At 38.5% G+C, this 26,732-nt stretch overlaps 3 protein-coding genes across 3 annotated transcripts in view; 2 read left to right on the top strand and 1 right to left on the bottom strand.

Annotated features, from left to right (window-relative positions):
* Positions 1-5,286, bottom strand: part of Znf529 (zinc finger protein 529) — a 17,397-nt gene extending 12,111 nt beyond the window's left edge. Inside the window, exon 1 of the mRNA XM_013522320.1 lies at positions 5,071-5,286. Within this exon, the coding sequence (XP_013377774.1) occupies positions 5,071-5,187 (117 nt within the window). The 5' untranslated portion in view covers positions 5,188-5,286. The remainder of the gene's footprint in view (positions 1-5,070) is intronic.
* Positions 5,286-26,185, top strand: Znf382 (zinc finger protein 382). The gene is made up of 5 exons (XM_013522317.1): positions 5,286-5,445; positions 7,611-7,684; positions 10,379-10,505; positions 10,762-10,854; positions 23,979-26,185. Exons 1-5 carry the CDS (start codon positions 5,313-5,315, stop codon positions 25,397-25,399), a joined length of 1,848 nt encoding a protein of 615 aa, XP_013377771.1. The 5' UTR covers positions 5,286-5,312; the 3' UTR covers positions 25,400-26,185.
* The window catches only part of Znf567 (zinc finger protein 567), a gene marked incomplete in the record, with an annotated part of 76,361 nt that continues 60,013 nt past the window's right edge, over positions 10,385-26,732 (top strand). The window contains 1 exon segment of the mRNA XM_013522319.1: positions 10,385-10,492. Coding sequence (XP_013377773.1) covers positions 10,472-10,492 — 21 coding nt within the window.

The raw sequence follows: 26,732 nt of genomic DNA on the forward strand, positions 1-26,732 counted from the left end.
ACAGTGGAAAAGTAAGGGATCTGTTTGTGGACCCCAGCATGCATTATGCTCTCCAGGTTTAAATATGTTGGTTACCAAAATAACAGTTTCCACTAATTCCAAGTTAAGCTTTTAAAAGTTTATTGGAAATCCAACCCAGGGTGTTTGCACAAGCTACCATTGTAGCAAGTACTACAAGCACTTGCTCTACCATTGTGCTCTTATCTCCAGCCCTGGATACATAACACAAACTATTTTTATTGTAGACTTCATCAAATTATAGAGAGTAACTTTAAAAAGTGCTCAGGTTAAATAGTAACTACTTCAACAACCTAACCTAGTTACTTTCCTTAAAAAGTATGCAATAAAACCATGTTTATAGGGCACAGTTTGTAATAACCAAATCTTGAAAACAGCCCAAATGCCCATCAACTGGTGAATGGATAAAGAAGATGTGTGTGTTTTTAGAGAGTACTACTCGGTCATAAAGAAGGATAAGCTTAAGACATTTCTAGGTAAATGGATGCACCTTGAGACTATACACTTAAGTAAAATAAATCAGACACCAGTATAAGTACTACTTTGTTTCTCTGTGTGAGAAACTGAAAGAGTAATTAAGGACCAAAATGTATAAGTATTGCAAAATAGGAAGACAATGTTCAAATGGGGAAGGGAACAAAAGAGGAGGAGGGGAAAAGAAAAGAAAGAGAAAAGGAAAAAGTGGAAACAGCTTTTCTAAATGAGGAAGGGAAGCAGGGTTGAAGGGAGGTAGGGGAATAGGTAAGACAAAAAAACAAGATATCATGTACAGGTACAAATTCTCTATGATGAATGTGATCATTATGTATAAAGTGTACCAGTAAAATCTGATTGGAAGAAAAAAAAGGTCTTTATAGTGGGGAACTGTCACATATTGACAACTGGTAGTCAACTTGTAACACCCAGCTGGACTGAATCAGCGTGGTGCTGGGTGTGGGAGGCCCACCTGAGGATTGCTGCCAGCAGCATAACAGGCAGAACCGGAGAAGAAGAGAGGCTGTTGGAAGCGGGTAGAAGCTGTTGGATACTATTAGAAACTGTAAGGAGCTGTTGGTTCTCTTGGAGGAGCTTGTCATGCTGGCTTGATGAACTCCACTGTTCTCACTATCCAGGACCTTGCTGTCACTGAGAATGGCTTCAGTTCACTTTGGGGGAGCTCTGGTCCTCACCTTGAACATCACTTCCTGGCTCCGGAAGGGAAGATGGTGCACTGCTTGGTCTCCTTGAGAAGCTTGTCATGTTGGCTTTCCTGATGGGAACTCAGTTTTCCTCATCATCAGAGGAGCTCAGGACCTCACTGTCACTGAAGATGACTGTAGTACTTTTTGGGGGAGCTCTGGTTCTTATTTGGACCGTTGCTTCCTGGCTCCAGTTCAGATCCCTCAGCGTGCTAGCACAGATCCTTCATCTTACTGGCATAGACTTTCTAGTGTCCACCACTGACTTTTGGGCCTTCTCAGCACAGATCCATAAAACGGGCCTGCATGAAACATTGTCATGGGCTCTAGGCCTCCAGCTGGACTCATGGGAGGCACTGTTAGGGGCTGTAGGTCTGCAGCTGAACTCATGTAGGACATTACCATGGGATCCAGGCTCTCGGCTGGATTCTTTGGTCTTCAGTGTGTGGAGAGATTTCCTGTACTCTCTTGTATATGATTCTTTGGGTGACTATTATAAATAATCTTATAAAATATGTGTCCTGTATTAGTTCCCCTTGCAAAACCCCAAACTATAACAGGGAGTATATGCAGTAAAGTTGAAAATCAAGAGAAAATTTTTAGATGAAAGTACAGTACAGTTAATTTCATGAGGATTCAATATCTTCTAGTATGTATTTCTGATAGTTTTCCATAAACACCAAGGTGAAGCAATTTGCTCATATTTCAAGAGAAAGCTGGATTTTAAAATGAAAATGGAGGCCAGGGATATAGCTCAGCAGTGTAGCACCTACCTGGTAAGTGCAAGGCGCTGAATTCAATTCCCAGCACAAATAAATAAATAAATATTTAAAAATGCATTTTTGGTCTTTATTTATAGATTGGCGGGGCTGGGGATTTAGCTCAGCGGCAAAAGCGCCTGCCTGGCAAGCGCAAGGTCGTGATTTCGGTTCCCGGTACCAAAAAAAAAAAAAAAAAAAAAAAAAAAAAATATATATATATATATATATATATATATATATATATATATAAATTGGCAACTTGAAACTTTTGTGGAAATTATTAATACTTCTTTGTAGTTGACTACAGCTTTACTTTTGTCTCACCTTTTAAAAAAATCTGTTGCACATTGTTCCTGAACTGGGTTTCTAAAAACAGGAGCTGGCTTTCATTGTATTCAGAAACGTGATAGAAAGCCATCATTCTTTTATATCAATGACCACCCCACTGTGGGACTGCTGAAACATAATATAAACTTCCATACATCTTTAAAGTCTTTGTAGAGCTGGAAAGCAACTGATCTTTGTGTCCGCAGAAATGTTAATACCACAGACATATTGCATATCTGTAACTGTACACACACACAGTATAAAGAATGGTTTTCTTTTACCCCTACAGCCAATACATGTGCTGCCCCCTCTGAAAGCAACCGCAGTCTATTAACACTGTTTCCATTCAACATTGCTTTGGAATTCCCGGTAATTATAATAAGGCAATACAAACAAGTGAATATAAACACTGGCAAATAAGAAAATCTCCTGTTTTTGTAAGTAACATGCTTACAAAATCCTAAAAGGAGCTATAAAACAAATGCTAGATTTTTTAACTAAAATTAGGTTGCTAGATATGAGGTTATTATGTAATACTTAGGTCCCTCACATTATACCCCGCCCAGCTTGAAGAGAAAAACTTCAACAGACAGTCTGTTCAACCAGAAAGCCCCTCACGCAGCTCGAGAGACGAAAGTAAATCTTTATCAGGATAGTTCCCAGGCCTAGTTCTCAGGCTTACAGGAAACCTCATGAGTCTACAGAATGCCACGCTGTAAATCAGCAACATGCCGATATCCTCCTGCACTTCCCTCCCCTACAGGCACCAGGCCCACCAATCACCCCTGAGAAACATAAATTTTCCACCTTCCTCAGTGCAATTTCCCCTTCCCATACCTAAAATAGTCTATAAAGTAGGCCCCCTTTGTTCAAGGCTTTGGTCAAGGCTTTCTCACCCTTGACCCAGGCTGCATCCAGCCTGAAATAAAGATGTCACTGTTTGCTTCAATCTTGCCTGTCCTGGTGGTCTCGATCACTACTCAGGGTCTAGCCTGACAAGTTAACCAATAATTTTTATACTATAGCATAGTAACTGTTTTAGGCATTGTAGACCAAGAAGCAAAATCAAGGATAGTTTACATAGTGAGAGAATAAACTTCCACAATTTTTACTGACAAAATCCAAAACTTAACTAAAACCAACCAAACCATCTCCTATTTTGCTATTTTTCTACTCATGCCTCTGAAGATCTCAAGTATCAGATGTGTGACTTTACTTAAGCACTGATCTCCTCAACAAATCATCATGTAAAGAATTATTTCTATGAGAATGCTTAGAGAAAAAGAGTCTGGGGGCAAATGAATGTACTGCTAAGTGGTTATATAAAAATTAACTCTAGAAAGGGTGTTTGATGGTATACTAGAAATATCCATCTTCATAGTTGATACATTCCTGCCCAGGTATGAATCACTGAAAGTTGGAGGCCAGCCTGGGCTACATAGTGAGTTCAAGGACAGCCTGAACTACATAGTGAGACCCTATCTCAAAGGTGGGTGTGTATCATGAAACAGCATGGAGGCAGACTAAATATACTATCTTCACCGCAAACAAGCCTCCATCACCCACATTACACGTACCTAGATGGAAGTATGGGAGTGGAATACCATTGACCTTTCCTTGTGTCATAAAGAAACATCAAGTTCACTAAAGCCTGGCACTGACGTTAGTTTCTATGTTCGCTAGTTTCCTATAGACAGAGCTGTGAAAATGCTGAGGCTCTGCAATATGCAAACTGCCGCAATAGAGCTTCTAAAAGGGATCACCGGAGGAAGGAATTCTGTTCTTGGAGCCTCAATATCCTGTCTTCCCAGGTCTCTGCTTTAGGACAACTGCAGCTCCAAATTTTCCATACCAAATGCAAGACTATGGTTATATAGTGAGAACCTTTCATTTTAGGTCTCAAATATCCAACTTCCCCTTCCAAAGTCATTTCACTAAATGCTACACAGTGTGGCTATAAGGGGAAATGCCAGCACTCGGGAGGCTGAGGCAGGAGGATCAACATGAGTTCGAGACCAGCCTGAGCTATAAAGTGAGCTCAAGGCCAGAGTGAACTGCATGGCGAGACCCTGTCTCAAAAAGAAAAAAAAAAGAAATCTCAGTGTAACAAATTAGGAGAAACCATGGAATTTACAATTGGCCAGAGGATATGCTATACTGCATTAGGTTGGACAACAGATAATGTGCACTGATGAAAGTAACAGAGGCCATGCGTTAGAACAGAAGCCTCCGTCTTCCACAGTCATGTGGGAATCGTGTCCACATAATCTTCAACTCTAGCACTGCTAAAATGAAATTCTACCCTCCTCAAAAAAAAAAAAAAAAAAAAAAAAAACCCTAGTCTAAACTGGGCATAGTGGCACACACCTGTAATCCCAACACCGAGGAAGGCTGAGGCAAGGAAGAGGTGATCAAATTAGCGAGACTCCGTCTCAATATAAAAAAATAAAAAGCGCGGGGATGTAGCTCAGGGGTAGAACGCCCCTGGGTGGTTGCGGGGGGGGGGTTGCTACACTGGACCGATTATCCGTGTCTCAGCCTCATCTCACAGTGGCCGCTAACCGTGGTCCAGCAAACGACCCCGTCCCCACTCAGTCGCAGGAGTCCAATCGCAAGCAGTCAGGCCCTCTCCACCCACGCACACGTTGACGATCACAGCCAACACCGACGCGGTCACACAACCGCACGCAGGACAAGAGCACGCAAACGCAGGGGACTCTCGCACCGGTATGAGGCTACTGTGCGCCCCGGGAACTCTTCTCACACCCGGGGTCGGGAAACCTCACCTGACCATTCAGAAAACGCTGGCCTAAAGCCAGAGGAAAACGATCCAGAAGCCTAAATTCACTGGCAGGCCTGGGGACCCGGGATAAAAGTACTCGAAGCAGAAGCCGCGCAGACATTGATGTGACCGAGGAGCAGGACAGCTAGGAGCACCGCGCAGCTCCCAAGGGGCCGCCGCGGAGACTCCTGGGAGCGGGAGCCCACCCCGAGTGTGCGCAGGCGCAGAAGACAGCCCGGGCCGGGGATGAGGCTGGCAGGTTTTAGGGGCTCTGAGAAGCCTGAAGAGTCGTCTGGGAGCTTCTGCCCCAGAGAGCAGACTGGGCGAGCGGAAGCCGGTGGGGACACCCGGGAGAAATCCGGAATCGGAGCCAGGCCTGGTAATTCTGCTAATTTCAGACTCTCAGATCAGTAGGAGCTGGGCCTCGGGCGTGGTCCGTGGGCGTGACCCTGAGGATGCGCACCTTGTGACCTGGAGCGAGCCGTGCAAGGGGGATTTTGCCTGTTTGACCCCGAGAACCGCTGTCGCGGGGGGTGAGAGGGGAGAAGCGGGTAGGCCCCCTACCTATAGCGGGTACTGCACATATATATTCCCTGTGCCCAACCCACTGTGTTTTGGGTGAGTACTCTTGGGGATGCGGCATCGATTCGTGTGAAAGGTCGTGTTGCTGCGTGGGGTTTTCCCTGTATCAATTTTTTTGTTGTTGTTTGTTTACTGGGAGTTGAAACCCAAGACCTTTTCACTGAGTTACCTCCTTTAAAAATTTTTTTAAAAATTTTTTTATTCTTAGATCCCTAGCACCAGGGGAAAAAAGAAAAATCTGAGTCAGGATCTCACTACATCGCAGAATTGCCCAGGCACTGGTCAAACTTGGCGATTTTCCTAAGTCTTCCAGGGTGCTAAAATTATAGGTGTGCCCAGCTTGCATCTGTTTTTAAATTAGATCTGGATCGTTTTTGAAGTGTATATAGAGAAATGAAAGTAATTTGTAACTGTGACTGCCTGGCACTGTATAATGTGCTATATGTGGTTATGAAGGACAAGCGGAGGGCTGTGGATTGGTGGTTTTCTAAAGGATCTTTGATTATCACTGTGCATGTGTTTATATCTTACTGTTATTTTTGATGGTTTTGTGGTCATGGGAACCTAAATATTTAAATGGTTGAGGAACTCTGTATGACCAAGTCTAGTTGTGTAATATTTGACAATCAATGCCCATTAAGTCTGCCTCCAAAAATTTTAACTAGGTAGCAATTTAGCAGATACAGTCATAGCATGGCTTAGTGGCATGTTCCTGTAACTTCAGCACCTTGGGAACTGAGGCGGAAATATCGCAGCTTTAAGCCCAGCCTGAGCAACTTAGTGATTTAGTCAGATTCTGTCTCAAAATAAAAAATTAAAATTAAAATCAAGGCTGGAGTAAGTCAGGCATGGTGGCACATGCCTGTGATCCCAGCATTCGGGAAGCTGAGGCAGAAGGATCACTTCAAGGCCAGCCTGGGCTATCTAGTGAATTCAAAGCTAGCGTAAAGGGATACTAATATATTGGTAAAGATGGCATTTCCTATCAGTTGAGGAAATGTGCACAATACAATATGTGGTATTGCTAGACAAAACCTAAAAGGTGGACAAAGTCTTCACAAGACAAAGGTACTTTCATAATTATATGAGAAACTAAGAAAAATTATTTGCAACTTTGAATGAATAAAGGATGGATTTCCTAAATTAAAAAAAATATAACATAGTGGCTGGGGATATAAATCATGGTAGACTCCTTGCCTAGCATGCATAAGGTCTTGGGTTTGATCCTTAGCATCACAAACAAAACAAACAAAAGATAATATGAACTAATTAGGAAACAAAAACCCATTAGAAGATAAAACAGTATAAAGAGATGCTGTTACTGAAAATAAAGAAAAATATCTTTAACATTTGTTCAGTACTGGAGACTGAATTTAGTGCCAAGATGATCCCCAGCAGCCCTTTTTATAATTTATTTTTTTTCAAGTTGCCCAGGCTGGCCTCACATTTGCAGTTCTCCTGTCTCCTGATAGCCGGTGCTGTAGGCATGAGCTGCTATGCCACCATGTACTATCTTTAAACATTTTAAAAGAATTCTTACTCAGAATAAGATATGAATACATTAGAGCTGCCATACTGATCTGAGAGGCAAAGATAAAAAGTTCTCAACTGATTTTGTCGGGGTATGGGACGTTATTCTCATATACTGCTGGTGACAGTATAAGTTTATAGAAAGACCATGAAGAACAATTTGGAAATATACAAGAAAGCTGTGCCCCGTGGAAAAGGCAAGCTACAACAGGTTCCCAAGCATCCATTCTTCCTGAGAAAGAGACTAGGTTTCTGGTGGTGATGAAAGCAAGATTTGTCCATTGGTGCACTAACTTCCTAGATTTCTCAAGGGTACACAGACAAGCAAATCCTGAAACAGTGAAAATTAATGCAGGTTTAACTAAGTTATTCTAAGAGACCTAAGTCAAATATGTTCTCACATGGTTTATACCTCTATCTTTGTCTTTGTAGGACTCTTCCCTTTTCCAAAAAAAGAACTCAAAATAGAAGGTTCATCTCTTATAAAACTCCAAGCCATGTCTAAGGTGAGATGTTTCCTCTCTTTTTTTTTCAGGGAATATGAACATTTGTTTAGCAGTATTGCTTAAATTTCATTACTGGGATTTACTTTCATAAAACGGTCTCTGGTCACGGCTCAGATTAGAGTGAAGCAAGCAAGTGGCAAGAGGTACAGTATTTAAGGGCTGTTTCTTCCTAACTTTGGCACCCTACCCTGTTCCCAGTTTCTGTCTTCCACCCAGGGAAACGTAAACCTTCTACTCATAACCAGTGTTCACATATTGATTGGGTATATTTATCATCTTCTTTCGCAGTGCACTTCTGGAACAGAAAATATTTTCTTGACTTAAATGGAAATATATTACTTGAATGAATCTATCTTGTTTCACACTGATTTAAAATCTAAGTTATAAGTAGTCAAAGAACACACACTGAAAAGCCTTGATCATCTCCCCTAATTTAAATTTAGCAACCATATGATGGGCAGTGGAATTTGTGGATCACATTATTAGTTTGTGGGAAGCTGTCCTACTTTGTGAGGTTTGGGGAATAGAGATTTGATTGTGATCTTGTACAGAAAACGGAGGTTTTGTGTTCTTCCTCTCTGATCCATCTATACAATCCATGTCTGCCACCAGTTCCTACAAATCATGGGATGCCAGTAAAAACCCTTCTAGTATTCCAACGTTCCTGTAGGTTTGTGTCTTCTCTTTTTGTTTGTTTGTTTTTGTACTGACTGCTAGGCAGTAGGTACTGTGGCCTTCACATTGAACATTTTAGTTTGAGACAGGTCCTTTTTATTTTGAGACAGGTTCTCACTAAATTGCCCAGGAACAATTCTCATGCATCTGCCTCAAGCAAAGTGCTTACATTGTACAGAAGTTCTATACTACTGTGCCTAGATTTCTTCTGATTTTTGTGTGCAGGAAGAGATGCACATACTAGTCTACTCTTGAGTCAAGGTGGTACTTCGTCCTCTTTTTATTTTTCTTTCAGAAAATTCCTCATCTCCTAACCTTTTAAATAATGGTTTTCCCATCCATTAATCAGGTCTCTGGAGCTCCAGTGGCATAAGCAGTTAGCAGGTAGTACTTACACACATGGATCTCCTCTCTGCACTGCTTCTTTTTTGTCTGTATAACCAGATGCACTGTGAGGGCTACACCTCTGTGATGGCAGTGACTCTCAGATACCTCTATCCATTCTTGACAGAATGTCAAAACTATTTATTAAACATCCAGTAGTTAGCACCACCTCTGCGTTCTATAGGCACTTCAAGTATATTTCAAGGTTTGCCACATTACCTCTTTTTGTCCAGCCTATTATTTCTTCTATTTCCCCTTTCCATTTTCTAATCCCAGCACATGCACACTTGCCTATATAGATAAAGCAAAGTTATGCCTCTCTTTTTTTCCACTCCACCAATTTCTGACCAGTTTTTGTCACACTTCGTCATGTAAGAACCAGTTAGTCTGTCAACTCACATTAGTGGATTACCCATAATCTAGAGGCAACTCTCAACGGTCTTTTTTTAACCTAACACACCTTAAACTTTCTCCAGTCTTTAATAAGAGCATTGCCTCCTGCCTCAGCCTCCCGAGTGCAGGGATTACAGGCATGTGCCACCACACCTGGCTGATTACCACACTTGAATGGAAACCTAGAATTTTCTTCCCTGCCAATATATTGTCTTGTACAGTTCACTGTGATACATACCCCTCTTCAGGTCTGCTGCTTAAGGAATATGAAAATCATAAAGAAACATAAGTCAAATACACGTTATGTGGTAAAATTCTGTATCACAGTGAACTGTATAAGAGTAGTAATGACGGAAGCCAGGCATGATGCCACATGTTTATAATCCTACCACTCTGGGAGGCTGAGGCAGGAAGATTGCAAGTTCTAGCCCAGCTTGTGCAACTTAGTGATTTAATGAGATCCTGTCTCAAAATAAAAAGGCCTAAGGATGTCGCTCAGTAAAAAGGCCATGGATTGAATTCTTAATTCCCAGTGCTGCCAAAAAATACAGTAGTAATCATTAACAATGTAGGTTGCCATTAATACCCACCGATGATGTGTACATATATTGGAAATGTATTAAGTACATTTTTAAAATAGTGCTTTGAAGGAAAACACTCTATTATTCCATCATATGCCACTGGCTACCTTCCTATACCTTTTCCTTTTAGAGCTCAAAAGCTTTCCTAGCATACTGTGCCTTTCGCTATTGCCTGAGGTTGCTGGGTTTTTTCTCCCCATGAATTTTTAAAAGCTGATGCCCTTTATTTTTCAAAAGAAATTTATTGTGAGTTTAAAACTTTTATGTCCTCAATGAAACCTCAGAGTGCAAAACAAAATATTTCTTTGGTTTGTGACACTTTCCCCTGGTACATACATCATTGCATCTGTAATATCAGTTGAGTCCATCTGTTTTCATTTATGCCTCTTTCTTAACCTTCTCATGAGCAGGATCAGTATTTTATTCATTCTGGTCACCAGAAAACCAGTCACATTCAGACTGATACTGTGATATCAATGTGTATATTTTAGCATGAGAGAGTAAGTAAATACTGAGGAATGCATTTGCAGAGAGAAACTTCTAGAACACACGAAATACGAAAACTAGTCTTAACTCTTAACGTTGTCAGAACTAGGTCTCCAATGTCTAGTTCTCACCCATTTCCAATCACTTCAGGATGAACTAGAGTATGCCCTTACAGGGATCAGTGTCACTGAAGGATGTCACTGTGGACTTCACTGAGGAAGAGTGGCAGCAACTGGACACAGCCCAAAAGGCCCTCTACAGGGATGTGATGTTGGAAAACTATTGCCACTTCATCTCTGTGGGTAAGGGAACACTTAGTCTTTCAATGTCATATGGCTCCTTTTAAGAATCTCTGAAAAATAGGAAACTGAATTTCAGAGATTGGGGTGATGAGTCACTTTATTAACAGAAAATGTGATTATACCCTCACTTGCCTAATACAAGGTATTAACTTTGGTATTAATTAATGTGTGTCTTATCTGCTGCCTTAATGCTGAATCTCTTCTTCTTAGTTTGAAGTATAAACAGTTTAAACCAAGTTTCATGTTTCATTATTAGGGTTTCACATATCTAAGCCTCATATGATCTGCAAGTTGGAACAAGGAGAAGAGCTATGGACAGAGAGAATTTTTCCAAGTCAGAGCTACCTGAGTAAGTCTGCACAGATAAATGTCCAGTGAACGTTAAATGTCAGCTGATTGACAATGAAAAATAAAGCAACAGAGCCCTTCAGCCTGGTGCAGTGGTATATGCCCTGTAATCCCAGCACCCTGGGAGGCTGAGGCAGGAGGATAGCAAGTTTGAGCCCAGCCTGGGCAACTTAGCAAGATCCTGTATCAAAATTTTAAAAATAAAAAATGAGTGGGAATATACTACAGTATGAAAGGTTGAACCCCCAGAACTGTAAGAAAGAAAGAAAGAAGAAAAGAAAAAGAAAACTCAAAGGTGTTTTTAGGAACCTTTTTTTTTTGAGACAGGGTCATCTCACTATGTAGTTCAGGCTGGCCTTGAACTCACTTATATAGCCCAGGTTGGCCTTAAACTCACAGTGATCCTCCTGCCTCAGCCTCCCAAGTGCTGGGATTACAGGTGTGCGTGACCACAGCTGGCTACGAATCTATTTTTTTAATTCTGGTAAAGTGTATATAGTTATAAAATTTACCATCTTTTTTAAATTTTGTTTGAGAGAGGATCTCACTTTATAATTCAGGCTGGCCTTGACTTCATTGTGTAGCCCAGGCTGGCCTCAAACTCAAAGCAGTCCTCCTGCCTCAGCCTCATTAGGCTGGGATTACAGACGTAAGCCACCACCCCCAGCTAAAATTGACCATTTTAAACAGTTTTAAGGATAATACTTCAGTATCATTAAGTATATTCACAGTGTTTTGCAACCATCACCACTATCTTTCTCTGGAGTTCTTTTAAAACTGAAACACTGTACTATGTAAACAATAAATTAATTGCCTTTACCCACACTTCCTAGCCCCTAGAAACTACCATTCTACTTTCTGTCCGTGTGAATTTTACTACTTTAAGTACCTGTTATAAATAGAATCATTTAGTATTTGTACGTTTTGTCACTGGCTTGCTCACATAACATAATAGCCTCAAAGTTCATTCATGTTGCAGCACGTCAGAATTTCCTTCTTTTTTAAGACTAATTAATATTCCATTGTACACATACATACATTTTTCTTATTCATCATCTGTTGACTGCATGGGTTCCTTCCATCTTTTGGCTGTCATGAATAATGCTGCCCATGGGTATACAGATATCGCTGTGAGTCCCTGTTTTCAATTCTTTTGGGTATACACCCAGAAGTAGAACTGCTGGATCATAAGAGAATTCTGTTTAATTTTTAGGGACTCATCATAGTGTTTTCATAGTTGTTGCACAATTTTATATTACCACCAAGGTGTACAAGGGTTCCAATTCCTGCCCATTTTTCCTAACACTTGTTATTTTCTAGGGTTATGTTTTGTTTTGTTATTATTTTTCACCCCTGGAGACAGAACCCAGGGCCTCATTCATGCTAGGCAAGCACTCTTCCACTGTGTTACATCCCCAATCTTTTTGAAATTTTCTTTTGAGACAGGGTTTCACTAAACTGCCTTGAACTTGCAGTCCTCCTGCTTCAGCTTCCTAAGTAGCTGGAATTACAGGCATGTGCCACTGTTTCCAGCATTTCCTAGGTTTTTGTTTTGTGGTGAGGATTGAACCTAGGGCTTTTGCCCTGAGCTACATCCCCATACCTTTTTAATTTTTTTTTTTTTTTAATTTTAAGACATGCTCTTAAGTATCTAAATTGCTCACTTTGGGCTTGAACTTTCAATCCTCTTTCCTCAGCCAACGTCCCAGACTGCTGGGATTACAAGCATGCCCAGTGGGTTGTTTTGATAGTTGTCATCCTAATACTGATCTTTTTTAAAGGCCTGAGATCTGTAAAGTACCTATACATGGCTGACTTTCACACTTTGCAATCTAAATTTTAGTTTTGAGTATCAGTTTCCATTTTAATCTTTTCCTTTGCCTTGTGTTTCTAGAAATATTGGCTGCTATTACCTTACCAAAAACCCATTCCAGACTTTGTAGGTATAATGTACATAGAGATCTGAAATGTAAATTCTTTGAGTTCTGACAGAAATAGAAAACCATGTTTCCCAAGGATATTTCCTTGACCATTAAATTCTATAGGCCTCATCCATGTCAAATCTCTTCCACTTGGATAATCACAGTTGTGATTTTTTACCAGCATGCATTAGTTCTTTTTATTCTAGACCTTCTTTCTTTCATTCAGCTTAATGTCTAAGAGATTTATACATGTTTTTGCATGTATATCTAGTTTGTTATTTTAATTGGAATATAATATTAAATTGTACAAATATACTATTTTACATAACTGCTGTTAATAGAAATTTGGGATGTTCCAGTTTGAGACTATTGAGAATAAAGCTGTTGTAAATATTCTTTCAAAAATCTTTTTGTGGACATATGTGTTTTATTTCTCCTCAGTAAACACCTAGCAGTGATATTGCTGATTTAGAAGGCAGGTATATATTTAACTTTTATTAACAGTGCCAGTTTTTAAGTTACTGTGTCACCTTAGACTTTCACTAGCAATGTATGAGAATTTCGATTGCCCTACAGTCTCTTCTTCATTTAACACTATCAATATTTTCATTTGGTCATTCTGATGGTATATCTTTGCAGTTTAGTTTAGATTTCTCTTATTACTAATGATGTAAAACTTTTCAAGTGCTTGTGATGTTATAAGTGTTGGGTCAAGTGTTTCATTCATTTCCTTAGTTGGGTAATACATATTTTTCATTGAATAGTTGGAATTATATATATATTTTTTCCATAGGAATCTTTTGTTCAAAGTACACATTGCAAATATTTCCCGTACTATGTGACTTATGATTTCATTTTTGTGCTCTTTCATGAGCATAAATTTTTAGCTTTGGTGAAATCCAGCTGATTTTTTTTCTTCTTTTTATTTATTTATTTGTTTATTTTTATTTTAAAGAATAAAAGAAGGATAACATAGTAATAGGGGGATTTACCAAATTACAGACAAAGTGGTAGGACATTATCAATGGTCGTTATTTTACCTTCAACATAGTTTCTTAGGAAAACAAATAGACAAATAATAGTGAGTTACAGACAAGAATGGTAGAAAATTATCAGTGGTTGTTGTACTATACTTTGGTTTCTTCAAATTGGTTTCTAGAGAAAACAAATACAGCTATACATGAGTGATCAATTAAATAATCATGGACTATTCTCATTGGTTGTTGTTGGGAATGCATAGTAATAAACATACATCCATTTACAAAATAGCATAGGAACAATACAAACACTACAGAGTTACAGACAAATTGGTAGGAAATTATCAATGGCTGCCGTAATTGATATTTTTTCTTCTATAATTAGTTCTTTGACCTCACAAATATTTGTCTGTAACTCACTGTGATTTTAGTTTTCTGCATTTTCTTCTAAGAATTTTGTGTATATTTTGTTTTATCATTAGTTCTGTGGTGCACCTCTTGCTAAGTTTTATTTATGATGTGAGGTACAGTTCAAGGATGAATTTTCATCTATATGGATATTAATTTGTTCCATCACCATTTGTTGAATTGACTTGATGATCATATAGAAGATTATTTGATGGCATTTGTTATCAGGTTAACAATATCCCTTAGTTATTGCAGGCTGATCAGGTCCGCAATCTCCCAAATGAGTGTACAGCAGAGGCTAAATAAAAAGAGGCAAATGGAATGATTTCAGGGCTCCAGGAGGATCAAAGGCTTCTTAAAGAATTTGAGATTCTCTCAGGACTAAGACCAAGATCTTCTCTGGGTCGCTTATATTTGTTTGATTATCAGAAGAAGAGAGGAGAGTACTCAAAAGGGTGGAATTACTCAAGGACTTCTCCAAGTAAAGTATTAAATTAATCCATAATAAGGATTAAGTTTATCCACCCCAGGAGTGAGATGCCTGAGTCTATAGTCCTTATCTACTTGAGATTAGATCCAGGTGTCCTTGGCTATGATTTTATCTTATCCTTTGAGGCTTTCTGGCTTCATCTGCCGTCACAGGTTTTAGCAGAGATTAGTGACTCACAGAGGTTCACTTACTATAAGTCCCTTGACCACTTCCAGACAAGCGGCCTAGGCTTTGGACAGATTCACAAGTAAACATAAAAGGCAAATTGGTTAATTTAAGACCTGCTCGGGGCTGCTTCATAGTGGTCAGTCTTTGTTCAAATTCTCTATTTTTTGTCAATTCATTTTAAGTCATAGTGCCAATATTATCTAGTCCGTGATTATAATAAATGTATAATAAGTCTTGGAGTCAGTTAGAGTAAGTCCTCCAACTGTATTCCTTTTGGTTAGTGTAGGTAATTTTCTTTTCAAATACATTTGAGAATCAAATTCTTGACTTCTTTAAATAAATGAGCTGAGGCTGTTATTTATGAGAACTGATATATTATCATTATTGAGCCTTCTAGTATATAACCATGTTATAGCTCTCCATTTTGATTAGCTTCCCTAATTCCTGTAAGTAGTATTTTATTATTTTTAGTATACAGGTCTTACACTTTGTTCAGTACATTTGTCTCCAAGGTTTAATAGTTTTGATACTATTGTAAGTTGTAGGTTTGTGTGTATGTGTTCACACACATATGCACGGCTGATAGTTGAACCCAGCGCCTTGTTTGTGCATGTACCACTGAGTTATACTTCCAGCCTAATAGTAAAATTTAAATTTTTTCTTTTTCTAGTTACTAATCTGTGTAACCACAATTATATTCATATATTGCCTCTGCATATTTCTGGTTGTAGTAGGTCTTCTTCTTGTTGTCATTATTATTCAGTATAGCAGTTCCCCCTTATTCAGGGTTTCACTTTATACTGTTTCAGTTACTCAGGTTTGTCTACAGTCCTAAACATATTAAATATAAAGTTCCAGAAGTAGATGATTCCTTACAATGTCCTGCTTTGTCCAGCCTGAGATATGAATCATCCCATTGGCCATTAGTCACTTAGTAGCTGTCTTGATTATCAAATTGACTGTAGAAGTATCAGTGTTGAATGCCTGTGTTCAATTATCCCTTACGGCGTAGCATACCTACTTCACAATGCCTCTGTCATTTACCACACTTTATCTTGTCATGTAATCATTATATCATCTTATATCACAAGAGGAAGGGTGAGTGTACAGTATAATACAGTAAAATATTTTGAGCAAGGGACTTTATTTACATAATTTTTAAATACACTATATTGTTATAATTCTTCCATTTGATTATTTATTGTTTCTCTCATATTATGCCTAACGGGGGCTGGGGATTTAGCTCAGCGGCAAAGCGCCTGCCTGGCATACTATGCCTAACGTATAAATTAAACTTTATCATAGGTATGCATAGTAAGTAAAATTATATATGAGGGTCAGTAATACCTAGTTTCAGGCGTCCACTTGGGGTCTTGAAACATGCTCCCCTACAGATAAGGGAGATTGCTACATATTCCTTTAGACTTTCTGCATATAAAATAGGCCCTCTTGAAATTTAGAGCACTTAACTTTTTCATATTTTTCAACTAGTACTCTCCTTTTTTCTTATTGTTTTACTTACTAGAACCTATTGCACAATATTGAATAGAAGTGGAGTGAACATTCTTAGCAATTCACTATATTTGAAAGGAAGACATTTAATATTTTACTCTTAAGCTTAATATTAATGGTAGATTTTCATAAGTACCTCTTACTAGATTCTGGAAGTTCCCTTTACATAATTTTCTAACAGTTTTAGTTGTAAATGGATACCAATTTTAACAAATGCCTTTTCTGCATCTGTTGAGATGATCATTATTATTTTTCTTCTTTAGCCTGTTATCATATTGTATTACACAGATTAATATAAATGTTGAACCAAACTTTGACTCCTGGTTTAGATCCCACTTGAAAAAGATACATTATTCTTGTTATACATTGCTAAAATAAGTTTGCTAATAATTTAGTAAGCTTTTAAGCATGCTTTTAAAAAGGATGGTGCTCTGTAGTTTTCTTTTAATACCCTTGTAAAGTTTTTAGAGCAGTTGTATTGGCCACATCAAGTAAACTGGGGATATTTCCACTTCAAACATTTTCTTACCGGACTGAGGATATAGCTCAGCAGCATAAGTGCCTGCCTGGCAAGTGCAAGGTCCTGAGTTCGATTCCTGGTACCAAAAAAAAAAAAAATTTTTTCTTACAGAAGTCATATATAGAATTGGTATTGTTGGGGCTGGGCATTTAGCTCAGCAGCACAACACCTGCCTGGCAAGCGCAAGGTTATGAGTTTGATTCCCGGTGCCGGGAGAAAAGAAAAAAGAAAACTTGGGTCTAGTCTGGGGCTGGGGATTTAGCTCACTGGCACAGCACCTGCCTGGCAAATGCGAGGTCGTGAGCTCGATTCCCGGTACCGGAAAAAAACCAAAAAAAAAAAAAAAAAAAAAAAGAATTTGTATTGTTGCTTCCTTAAATGTTTGATAAAAATTGTCGTTAAGCTATCTGGACCCCAAAATTATTAATAATTTAAGACTTCTTCCCACTTTGAGGAAGGAACAGAGTCTAGAATTATACTTGTATGGAAATAATTATAAAACTGGAGCAAGTTATTTTTATATATTCAATAACAGGAAGCACAAGTATGAGTTCCTGAGATATGAGAAATAGGTGAGATGGTTCCTACTTTATTTCAAGCTTTTACGTGAAGGTAGTTCCCAGACTGCAATGCAGAGAGAGATCCAGAAACAACCTGGAAATTTCAGGAGTTTTCAATTTGAGGGGCCTGACTTTAGAGCTTGGGGACTGAAGTACTTAGAATTTGCAGGGCACATTTCCAAAGCAGAGAGAGTTATGCAGAGAAAGGATTCTCCTGAGTCTTTAGCTAAATACAAGTCTGCATCTTTGTAGGTGAAATCCCATGAGACTAGACCAGGATATGTTCTAAGAAAAATATAATGGTGAGACAAACAGTTCCCATAATCTACTGTACCAGAAATCATTTTATATCCTTCAAAACAGAGTGGAAAGAACTTGTTAACAGGTAGAACATTAGATAGATAACCTAGATAGGCCACACCCACACTGTATAAGATTTGTTATAAAAGAGCTTAAGCAAAGCCATTAAGATGATTAAGCCATCTAGAAATAACTTGTGTGTTTGTTAGGTCTTCCAGGGTGTAACTAGAGTACAACATGGAGTTTTCTTAGAGGCACTATCTATAAAAGGTAAAAGGAGAATAAAACAAGACTGGACATAAAACACCATCAGACTGTGATACAGATCTGATACTGAGAGAAGGAAAGGGAAAGCCAAGCAATATTTGGCAGAGAGCTGACAAAATCTCAACCCACCTGACAGGACAATCTGAGGCAAAGATAGAGGAGTCTTTTCGATAGAAATGGTCAACCTGTGGTACCCCTCAATTTTCAGTCATTGGATAGGAACTTCTGAGAAGTTTCTGCTTGGTTTTGAGAAGCATCCGGATGCTAACAAGAGACTGTCAATGCCAAATAAATGACAAGTTCTTTCTTGAAGTGAGATTCTACTGGTGTAAGCCAGGCATGGTGGCAACATGTATAATCGCAGCACCCTGTGAGGATGGCAAATTTGAGCCCAGACAATTTACCAATCTAATGAGACACTGTCTCCAAAAAAATTCTCAGACTCTGTTACATGCAAACACTAAGCAGATATATATGAGACAGTAAATTTCAGAACATGGGCTGTCACCATGAGTAGGAAGAACACAGCATCAAAAGTTCCAACAACCCTTAACAGAGCTTCAAAATATATTGTTTCTTAATTTGTATTAAATCATCCCTCTTGGTAGTCTTTTTAGAACTTTTGTCTCAATGTCTACCCCATAAAATTTTTATACCATAATCTATTCATTTCTGTTGTCCTTTGGAGGGCTATATACTATTTTAATATCCATGCTTTTTCTCATTTTCATTAGAACATTGGGAGAAATACCACTCCCACTGAGAATTTATGAAATATCATAAAGGAACAATGTGATTGTAGTTTGAGATGTAAACATCTTTCTCTCAGGAATTGAGAGAATAAAGAGAAACAGCATCATAGGGCTATACAAGGCATGAAAAGAACAACCAGTCAATTGTACTTGGTTCTTCTTAGAGACTGTCCTTCATGGAACATTCATTTATAGGCTCTAAAGCAGAAAACCAGTAGCAGTAAATTTAAAAGAAAAGATCTCATGTAAATACAGTCTCTGGGGGGCTGGGGATTTAGCTCAGCGGCAAAAGCGCCTGCCTGGCAAGCGCAAGGTCGTGAGTTCAGTTCCTGGTACCGGAGAAAAACAAAAACAAAAAAAAACAAACAAAAAATACAGTCTCTGCTCAGAATAAAATTAATTTAGATCAAAAACATAAAGATATCTTTAAATTCCTCCCAAATATTTAGAAATGAATCACTACATTTCTAAATAAGAAATAAATCAAAGATGAAATCCTAAGAAATTGGAAGGTATTTTGAACTGAATGATAATAAAGTACAACATTCCAAAATTTATGAGAGCTTAAATCAACACTCAAAAATGTCATCCTAAGTAGCCAGGAAAAAACCAAACCAAACTTAAAGTTAGTAAAAGGAAGTTAGAAATAGTGGCACACACCTGTAATCCCAAACTGATGCAGGAGGATTATAAATTAGAGCCCAACTTGAACAATTTAGCACTTTAGCAGGACTGTCTCAAAATAAAAAATGGAAAATAGACAGTGTAGCTCAGTGCCCAGGCCCTGGGTTCAACCCCCAGCCCTGTTAATTAATTAATTAAAGTTAGTAAGAGGGAAAAAAGCAGGAATCAAATTCCTTAACAGAACATTGAAAAATATAAGTGAAACCAAAAGCTGATTCATCAAAATAATTAATAAAATTAGTAAACAATATATATACTACTCAAGGGAAAAAAAAGGAAGACACAAATTGTTCATATCAAAGATTAAAGAGAAGCCGGGCATGGTGCTGCATGCCTGTAATCTCAGGATTTGGAAGGCTAAAGCAGGAGGATTGCTGTGAGTTCAAGGCCAACGTGGGCTAAATAGTGGGTTTAAGGCTACCCTAAACTAGGTAGGAAGACCCTGTCTCAGAAAACAAAGAAACAACAAATCAACAACAACCAATAAAAAATTAAAGAGGAAGCCAGGCATAGTGGTGCCCACCAGAATTTCTAGTACCCAAAAAAGCTGAGGCAGAAGGATCATGGGTTTGGGACCAGCCTGGGCTATATAGTGAATGCTGTCTGAAAAGAAAGGAGAAGAGAGGAGAGGAGGGGAGGGGAGGGGAGGAGAGAGGAGGGGAGGGGAGGGGAGAAGACAAAAGAAAAGAGAAGAGAGGAGAAGAGAAAAGAGAGGAGAAGAGCAGAGAAGAGATGAGAAGAGATGAGATGAGATGAGATGAGGTGAGATGAGATGCTACATCACTATAGACCCTACAGACATTGCAAGGATAATCAGAGAATATACAAACAGTATTATGCCGCAAATACAACGTGTAATTGAAAAATATAGTGATACTTAAGGCTTTTTAAGTTTTTTACTAAAAAATAAAAGACACATTACCATTAATCCCCCTCAAAACAATCTCCCTTAGGGCCGGAGATATAGCTCAGTGGCACAAGCACTTGCCTGGCACATGCAAAGGCCTGAGTTCAGTTTTCAGTACCAAAAAACAAAAGAGAAAACAGTCTCCCTCACTTTGAACACACTTATCTCACAATTCTTGCCACTTTCTGAAGCAGTTCTAGCAGTCCTGTTTTATAAGTATCTTTAGATGCATTGTCATGGCTACCTCCATGTCCTGAATTGATTTAAAACATTTACCTTTGGTTGTGGTTTAGATCTAGAATGCCTCCCCCAAAGCCTTATCTGTTCAGAGGTAGAAGTTTGGGAAGGTGACTGGATCACAGCACTATACTCGCCAGTGGATTAATTCACTGATCAGTTTAATTGGTAAATGTGCTGTTAAGAGGTGAGACCTTGAGGTGTGACCTGGAAGGGTATATCTCCTTCCCTGGCTCCTTCCTTCCTCTGCTCCCTGGCCGACATGAAGCAGGCATCTTCCTTCTGCTATACACCCCTTGCCGTGCCATTTCTTTGGTGGAGCAGGCTGACTATGGGCTGAAATCTCTAAAAGTCATGAGCCCAAGTAAACCTATCCTCCTTTAAGGGTTGGATATTTTGTCCAGTGACAAGGAAAGTGACTAAAGCACATTTCATGGTCATTTTAACTTTGGACAAAAAGTCAGACGTCTCAGTGTCAAATTTAGTGAAGCAGGTAGATGAAGACACACTGTAATGTTTTTGCAAGCCTACCTTTCCATTGGATGGCACTGAACAGGACAATGCAGCATATTTTTTTATCCTACCTCATAAAGACAAGAAAGAGTAGCCAGGGATATAGCTCAGCAGCTCAGCACCTGCCTGGCAAGTGTGAGGTCATGAGTTCAATTCCCAGTACCACACACACACACAAAAAAAAAAAGACAAGAAAGGATTTTCAGAACTTCAGAAAGTGGCAAGAACCATGGGATTCATGTAATTGAAGTGACAGGGGAGTGCTCTCGGAGATGAATGTGTTCACAATGAGGCCGTAATTTATGTCTTGCTGTTGTGTGGCTCTGAACCACTGCGGTACATCCATGTGTGGTTCAGAGCTGGCTTGAACATGTTAATGGCAGCATGTCTTTTATGTAGTAAGCTGTTAAAATTTCAACTTTCACCATATATTTTGATCATGCCTCATGCATTCCCAGCCCTTTTTATTTTTTGTTTTTAGACTGGGTCTTGCTGACTCACTAAATTGTGCAGACACCACTCAAACTTGCAATCTTCTTGCCCCAGCCTCCCATGCTGTTGAGATTGCACCATTCCCAGCTTGAATTGTTTCTGATAATGGGATGAGTTAAGGTTACTTGTTGTGGAGGAGGAAATTTGCAAGTTTTTTATTTATCCTGTTATGCAGTCTTGTAAAGCTGAATTTTAGGTGACTGAAGAGACATGTAGTGGCCCTCTGGGTGTCTCCAAAGCCCACTGAGTGGATACAATGTCCAGTTTTCCTTCCAGTTTGCTTTTTCATCTCAGCACAGGCAATTGCTTTTGAAGTCCCTGAGTCCTCTGAGTGCTTACAGGGTGGGTCGGGTACCTAAAGGTAACTCTAGGGGCTGGAATGGAGAGGGAAAGGTCTGGCATGGGTGGACAGAGGGATGGAGAATATAGAAGCTTGAAGAGAACATATCAAAGGATGCAAGGGAACCAAAGGGAAAAGAGAATGTGGTAAAAGAAGGAAGGAATGGGAAGGAAAGTTCTTATAGGAGCCAATTTGGAGAGATCTTAATTTTCCCAAATAGATTACTAATGTTCATAATATCATGCCAACAAGAAAGGAAGTGGGCAGTGTTGGCAAAGCATGTGGGGAGCATATACTGTCAACTGGGAGGTCTCTCCAGGAGAAAACAGAATCAAATAGAACAGAAAGTCTTCACAGAATCAGGAATCTTCAAAGGAAGAGCTAGGAAGAAACACTGCCAGACCAGGAAGTCAAGAAGTAATCCCCACTCAAGACAGAAGCAGGAAGAAGAACATGAATTTGTTTCATTAGACTTTCACTAGTATCGAATGTGCCCTTAAAGGAGCTTTCTTTGTTATTACCACATATTAATTCTACAGTAATGGGCTTCGCTGGGACATTTTCATACATGCAGATAGTATACTTTGATTATGTCCTCTCCCTCATTAACTTCCCTTACGCTTCTCTTTCCCCTTCCCCAATCCTTTTCCTCTTCTCTTAGTCTCCCTTCTACTTTCATGTTGTCTTTTTTTCTTTTTCTAGATTCCATGTGTGAGAGAAGACATGCAATTCTTTTTTTCCTGAGTCTAGCTTATTTTATGTAATGGGATGATCTCCAATTTCATCCATTTTCCTGAAAATGACCTGATTTTGTTTACCTTCATGGCTGAATAAACACTCCATTGCTTATACATACCACATTTTTTAAAAGAAGCTTTTGTCATCCTCAATTCTTGTCTTTATAAAAGTCCTGCAAGCTGTAAAATCTGATCCATTCTCGAATTGTGATTTCCTAATTTTATGCCAATGGCTTTTAGACAGGCATTTCAGCCCATTTCTTTCACTCTAGTGGTGTATTTAAATCTATTTACAGGAATATAAGTATCAGTTGTCTCATCTTTTTGGTTGTCAATATATCTGAAATAATAGTTACCTTTACTCTTATTTTCTTATTTATTTGCATTTCTATAATCTTATTTATTTATCCTCATTTGGTTCTATATTCTTTTATTCCCATAACCAGCCTCCATAGTATTGCATCTATTCCATCATTTATATTATACTTTAATGATCTCATCACAGTTTGCATTATATTTTCTCACTCTGTAAAATCATTACATGTGCTCCTATTCTCATTTACCACTGACCTATTCTAAAATGAGAGCCATATTATTTCAGGTGTAAACTGCTACTATTTCTCTTTGGATTTGCTGTGATTTTTTTTACTCAGTTCTTTCAGTTTATATTGTTAATATGCTAAAAATATTACTTTTTATATGAAATGGAAATCCTTTCTTTGTAACAGCTGACAGAATAATACCCCATTTAGTAATGTATTTCTCTCTTTGAGAATTCTGTTTGTTCAAGTCTCCTAAATATACTTCCTGTGGGCTACGGAAATAGTTCAGTGGTAGAACACTTAGCTTGCTTACAGCCCTGAGTTCAGTCTTCAGCACTGAAAAAAAATGTATTTTATTCCTTAGAGCTGGACTTTTCATTATGTAACACATATTATATATGTTTCCTATAGATTCTTGCACAGTTAGCCAACTATGAAGCTTAAGGATGCAGTAGTCCACACAAAAACACCCTCCCTTCTGACACCAGCTGTAAGTTAAGGACCAGCACCACCCTTAGGTTTGATAATTGGCTAAAAGGACCCTCTTAATCACTTTCTTGTCCTTAGGACAAAATACTCAACATCTAGAGTATGTTTTTTCTGATGCTTTCCTTTCAACAGAAAGTAAATCATAGTTATATGGACAGATAGTTACAGCATCTCAATGATACAAGTGTTGTTATTCACACCATTTTTTTCTCATTTTAATGGCGAAGCAGAATTTGTGTTCATGTTTTGTATATTTCCTCTTCACTTATATGAAGACTTACAGTGTTGTTAATTGTATTCTTTTCTAGAAGATGGAAAGGCTGAAGATGTTTTAGTGATGTTGAGAGAATGTCAAGACATGCATTCTAGATCAGTTGTATTCATCAATCACAAAAAAATAATTAAGGAGAGAAGTAACATTTATGGGAAAACCTTTACTCTAGGAAAGAACCATATTGTTTCAAAAACAACATTCTATGAACATAAATCTGATGGAAAAGTTTTGAAAAATATTTCAGAATTAGTTATTAGAAATGTAAACCCTGTAAAAGAAAAGGTTGGTGAGAGCACTGGGTGGGAAAAATCAAACCTCAATACTAAGCATGAAAAAATTCATCCTGCAGTAAATCTCCATAAGCAAACAGAAAGGGACCTCAGTGGTAAACAAGAGCTTACTCAGCAGCAGAAAGTTCAAACTCCAGAACAACCATTTGAATATAACGAATGTAACAAATCCTTCCTTATGGATGGAATGTTATTTTCACATAGTAGAGCTCACAAAGGAGAAAGAACATTTGAATACAATGAAGATGGAATTGCTTTCATGGAAAAGTATGATCTGGGTATCCACCCCCATAATCTTACAGAAAAGCCCTCTGCATACAGCAAATTTGGGAAATTCCTCTGCAGAAAGTCTGTATTTATTATGCATCAGAACTCTCAAACAGAAGAGAAACCCTTTCAGTGTCCTTACTGTGGAAACAGCTTCCGAAGGAAGTCATATCTTACTGAACATCAGCGAATTCATACAGGTGAGAAACCCTATGTTTGCAATCAATGTGGCAAAGCCTTCCGTCAGAAGACAGCCCTCAATCTTCATGAAAAAACACATATAGAGGGCAAACCGTATCTTTGTCTTGATTGTGGAAAGTCTTTCCGCCAGAAGGCAACTCTCACTAGACATCACAAAACACATACAGGGGAAAAGGCCTATGAATGTCCGCAGTGTGGAAGTGCCTTTAGAAAGAAGTCGTACCTCATTGATCATCAAAGAACTCACACAGGTGAGAAACCATATCAGTGTAGTGAGTGTGGGAAGGCATTCATCCAGAAGACAACCCTCACTGTACATCAACGAACTCACACAGGAGAGAAACCTTACATTTGTAATGAATGTGGGAAGTCCTTCTGCCAAAAGACAACCCTCACTCTCCATCAGAGAATTCACACAGGAGAAAAACCCTATATTTGTAACGAATGTGGGAAGTCCTTCCGCCAGAAGGCAATCCTTACTGTTCATCACAGAATACATACAGGAGAAAAAACCAGTGGATGTCCTCAGTGTGGGAAAGCCTTTAGTAGGAAATCAAACCTCATCCGTCATCAGAAAACTCACACAGGAGAGAAACCATATGAATGTAAAGAATGTGGGAAGTTCTTCAGTTGTAAATCAAACCTCATTGTCCACCAGAAAACTCATAAGGTAGAAACCATGAGAATTCTGATGTAACTTCTTTGTAAAACTCTTTAAGTCATAGTAAACCCTGTACCTGGTGTTGCTTGCAAATATAATATTCAGTGGTTTAAGATACTGTATTACATATTTACTCTTTGCTGTCCTATAAAACACACATGCACACACACAGGCGTGCGCATGCATGCACAATTTCTGGATAAATGATGAGAATCTTTGAGGAAAAAAATCCTAAATTTTTGTTATTAGAATCAGGACATTAAAACTTCTTCTGTTAAACTGCTAAGAAAACATTCAAAATTTTTTGTTTTTATTTCCATATTTGTCTTTCTGTTAATCAGTAGTAAGCAGCTGGCTGACTGGCAGTGCTCCAACGATACACTGTGAGTAGAAGTGCTTTAAAACAAAGGAAGTGGGGGTGAGAGATACAACTCAGCCACACAAGTGCCTGCCTGCAAGTGCAAGGTCCTGAGTTCAATTCCCAGTACCTAGGGAAAAAAAAGAAAGGAGGTGAACTTGTATTTCTCAGCAAATATGGAGTCAGTTGTTACCTCCTTAAAGTTATTCATAGTTTTAATTTCTAACATAAATTAATTTTGCATATTAAAAACTTTTATATAAATTGGATTATATATTATATAGTCTTTAATATCCAGTGTGTCTCTAAGTCTCATGATCAATGCATGTGGGAGAAGGTCATTTATTTTTCATTCTATATAGAATTCTGTTATATCAGTTTATCACAATTTATCCATTCTACTATTTGTGGACTTTTACATTGTTTACAGCTTAGGGTCCTAATAAATAATGTTTCTGAGAACATATTTGTCTTTTGTGTCTATACTTAGGTGGTAGAATCCCTGGGTCTCGGGGCATATGTGTGTTCAGTCACCTTTGGTTGATACTAAATAACTCAGGACTTTCACACAAAAAATAATTTGTTCTGAAAGGAAATGACTATTCAATATTATGGGAGTTCAAACCATAGAACTGATGCTAAAGGGAAACTTTATCAGTGTTATTAGGCAAACTAGGAATATGAATATAACACACACAGGAAGGCTTTTAGCCACAGCCCACATCCTAACCACTTAACAGTTTACCCCCAGGTCACTCAGGCAGCACATTTGTTTCCATATAGACTGTCCCGAGTGTCTCTTGGGCCTATGTCATTTTTGCCAGTCAATTCAGGTATTGAATAAATTTGATAAAATTTTTGTTTTTATATTTCCTGTTATCTTATAAAAAGTAATGAAAAAATATACAATTTTTGGTTATCCTGTATTTAAATAATTGGACTGGTAAGTGGTTAACATACCAGACTAATACATTAAATATGTGGTTTCCTTTAATCACCATTAATGCTTTA

This window comes from Chinchilla lanigera, unplaced genomic scaffold (assembly GCF_000276665.1).
Source record: "Chinchilla lanigera isolate Chin_1 unplaced genomic scaffold, ChiLan1.0 scaffold00067, whole genome shotgun sequence".
Lineage (NCBI taxonomy): Eukaryota > Metazoa > Chordata > Mammalia > Rodentia > Chinchillidae > Chinchilla > Chinchilla lanigera.

What these genes read in the sequence shown, in the direction of transcription:
- Znf382 (XM_013522317.1), top strand. Translation starts at nt 5,313, where the DNA reads ATGAGGCTGGCAGGTTTTAGGGGCTCTGAGAAGCCTGAAGAGTCGTCT. An exon ending in AACTCCAAGCCATGTCTAAG is followed by an intron (nt 7,685 to 10,378) that starts GTGAGATGTTTC and finishes ATGCCCTTACAG; the next exon opens with GGATCAGTGTCACTGAAGGA. An exon ending in TTGCCACTTCATCTCTGTGG is followed by an intron (nt 10,506 to 10,761) that starts GTAAGGGAACAC and finishes TTTCATTATTAG; the next exon opens with GGTTTCACATATCTAAGCCT.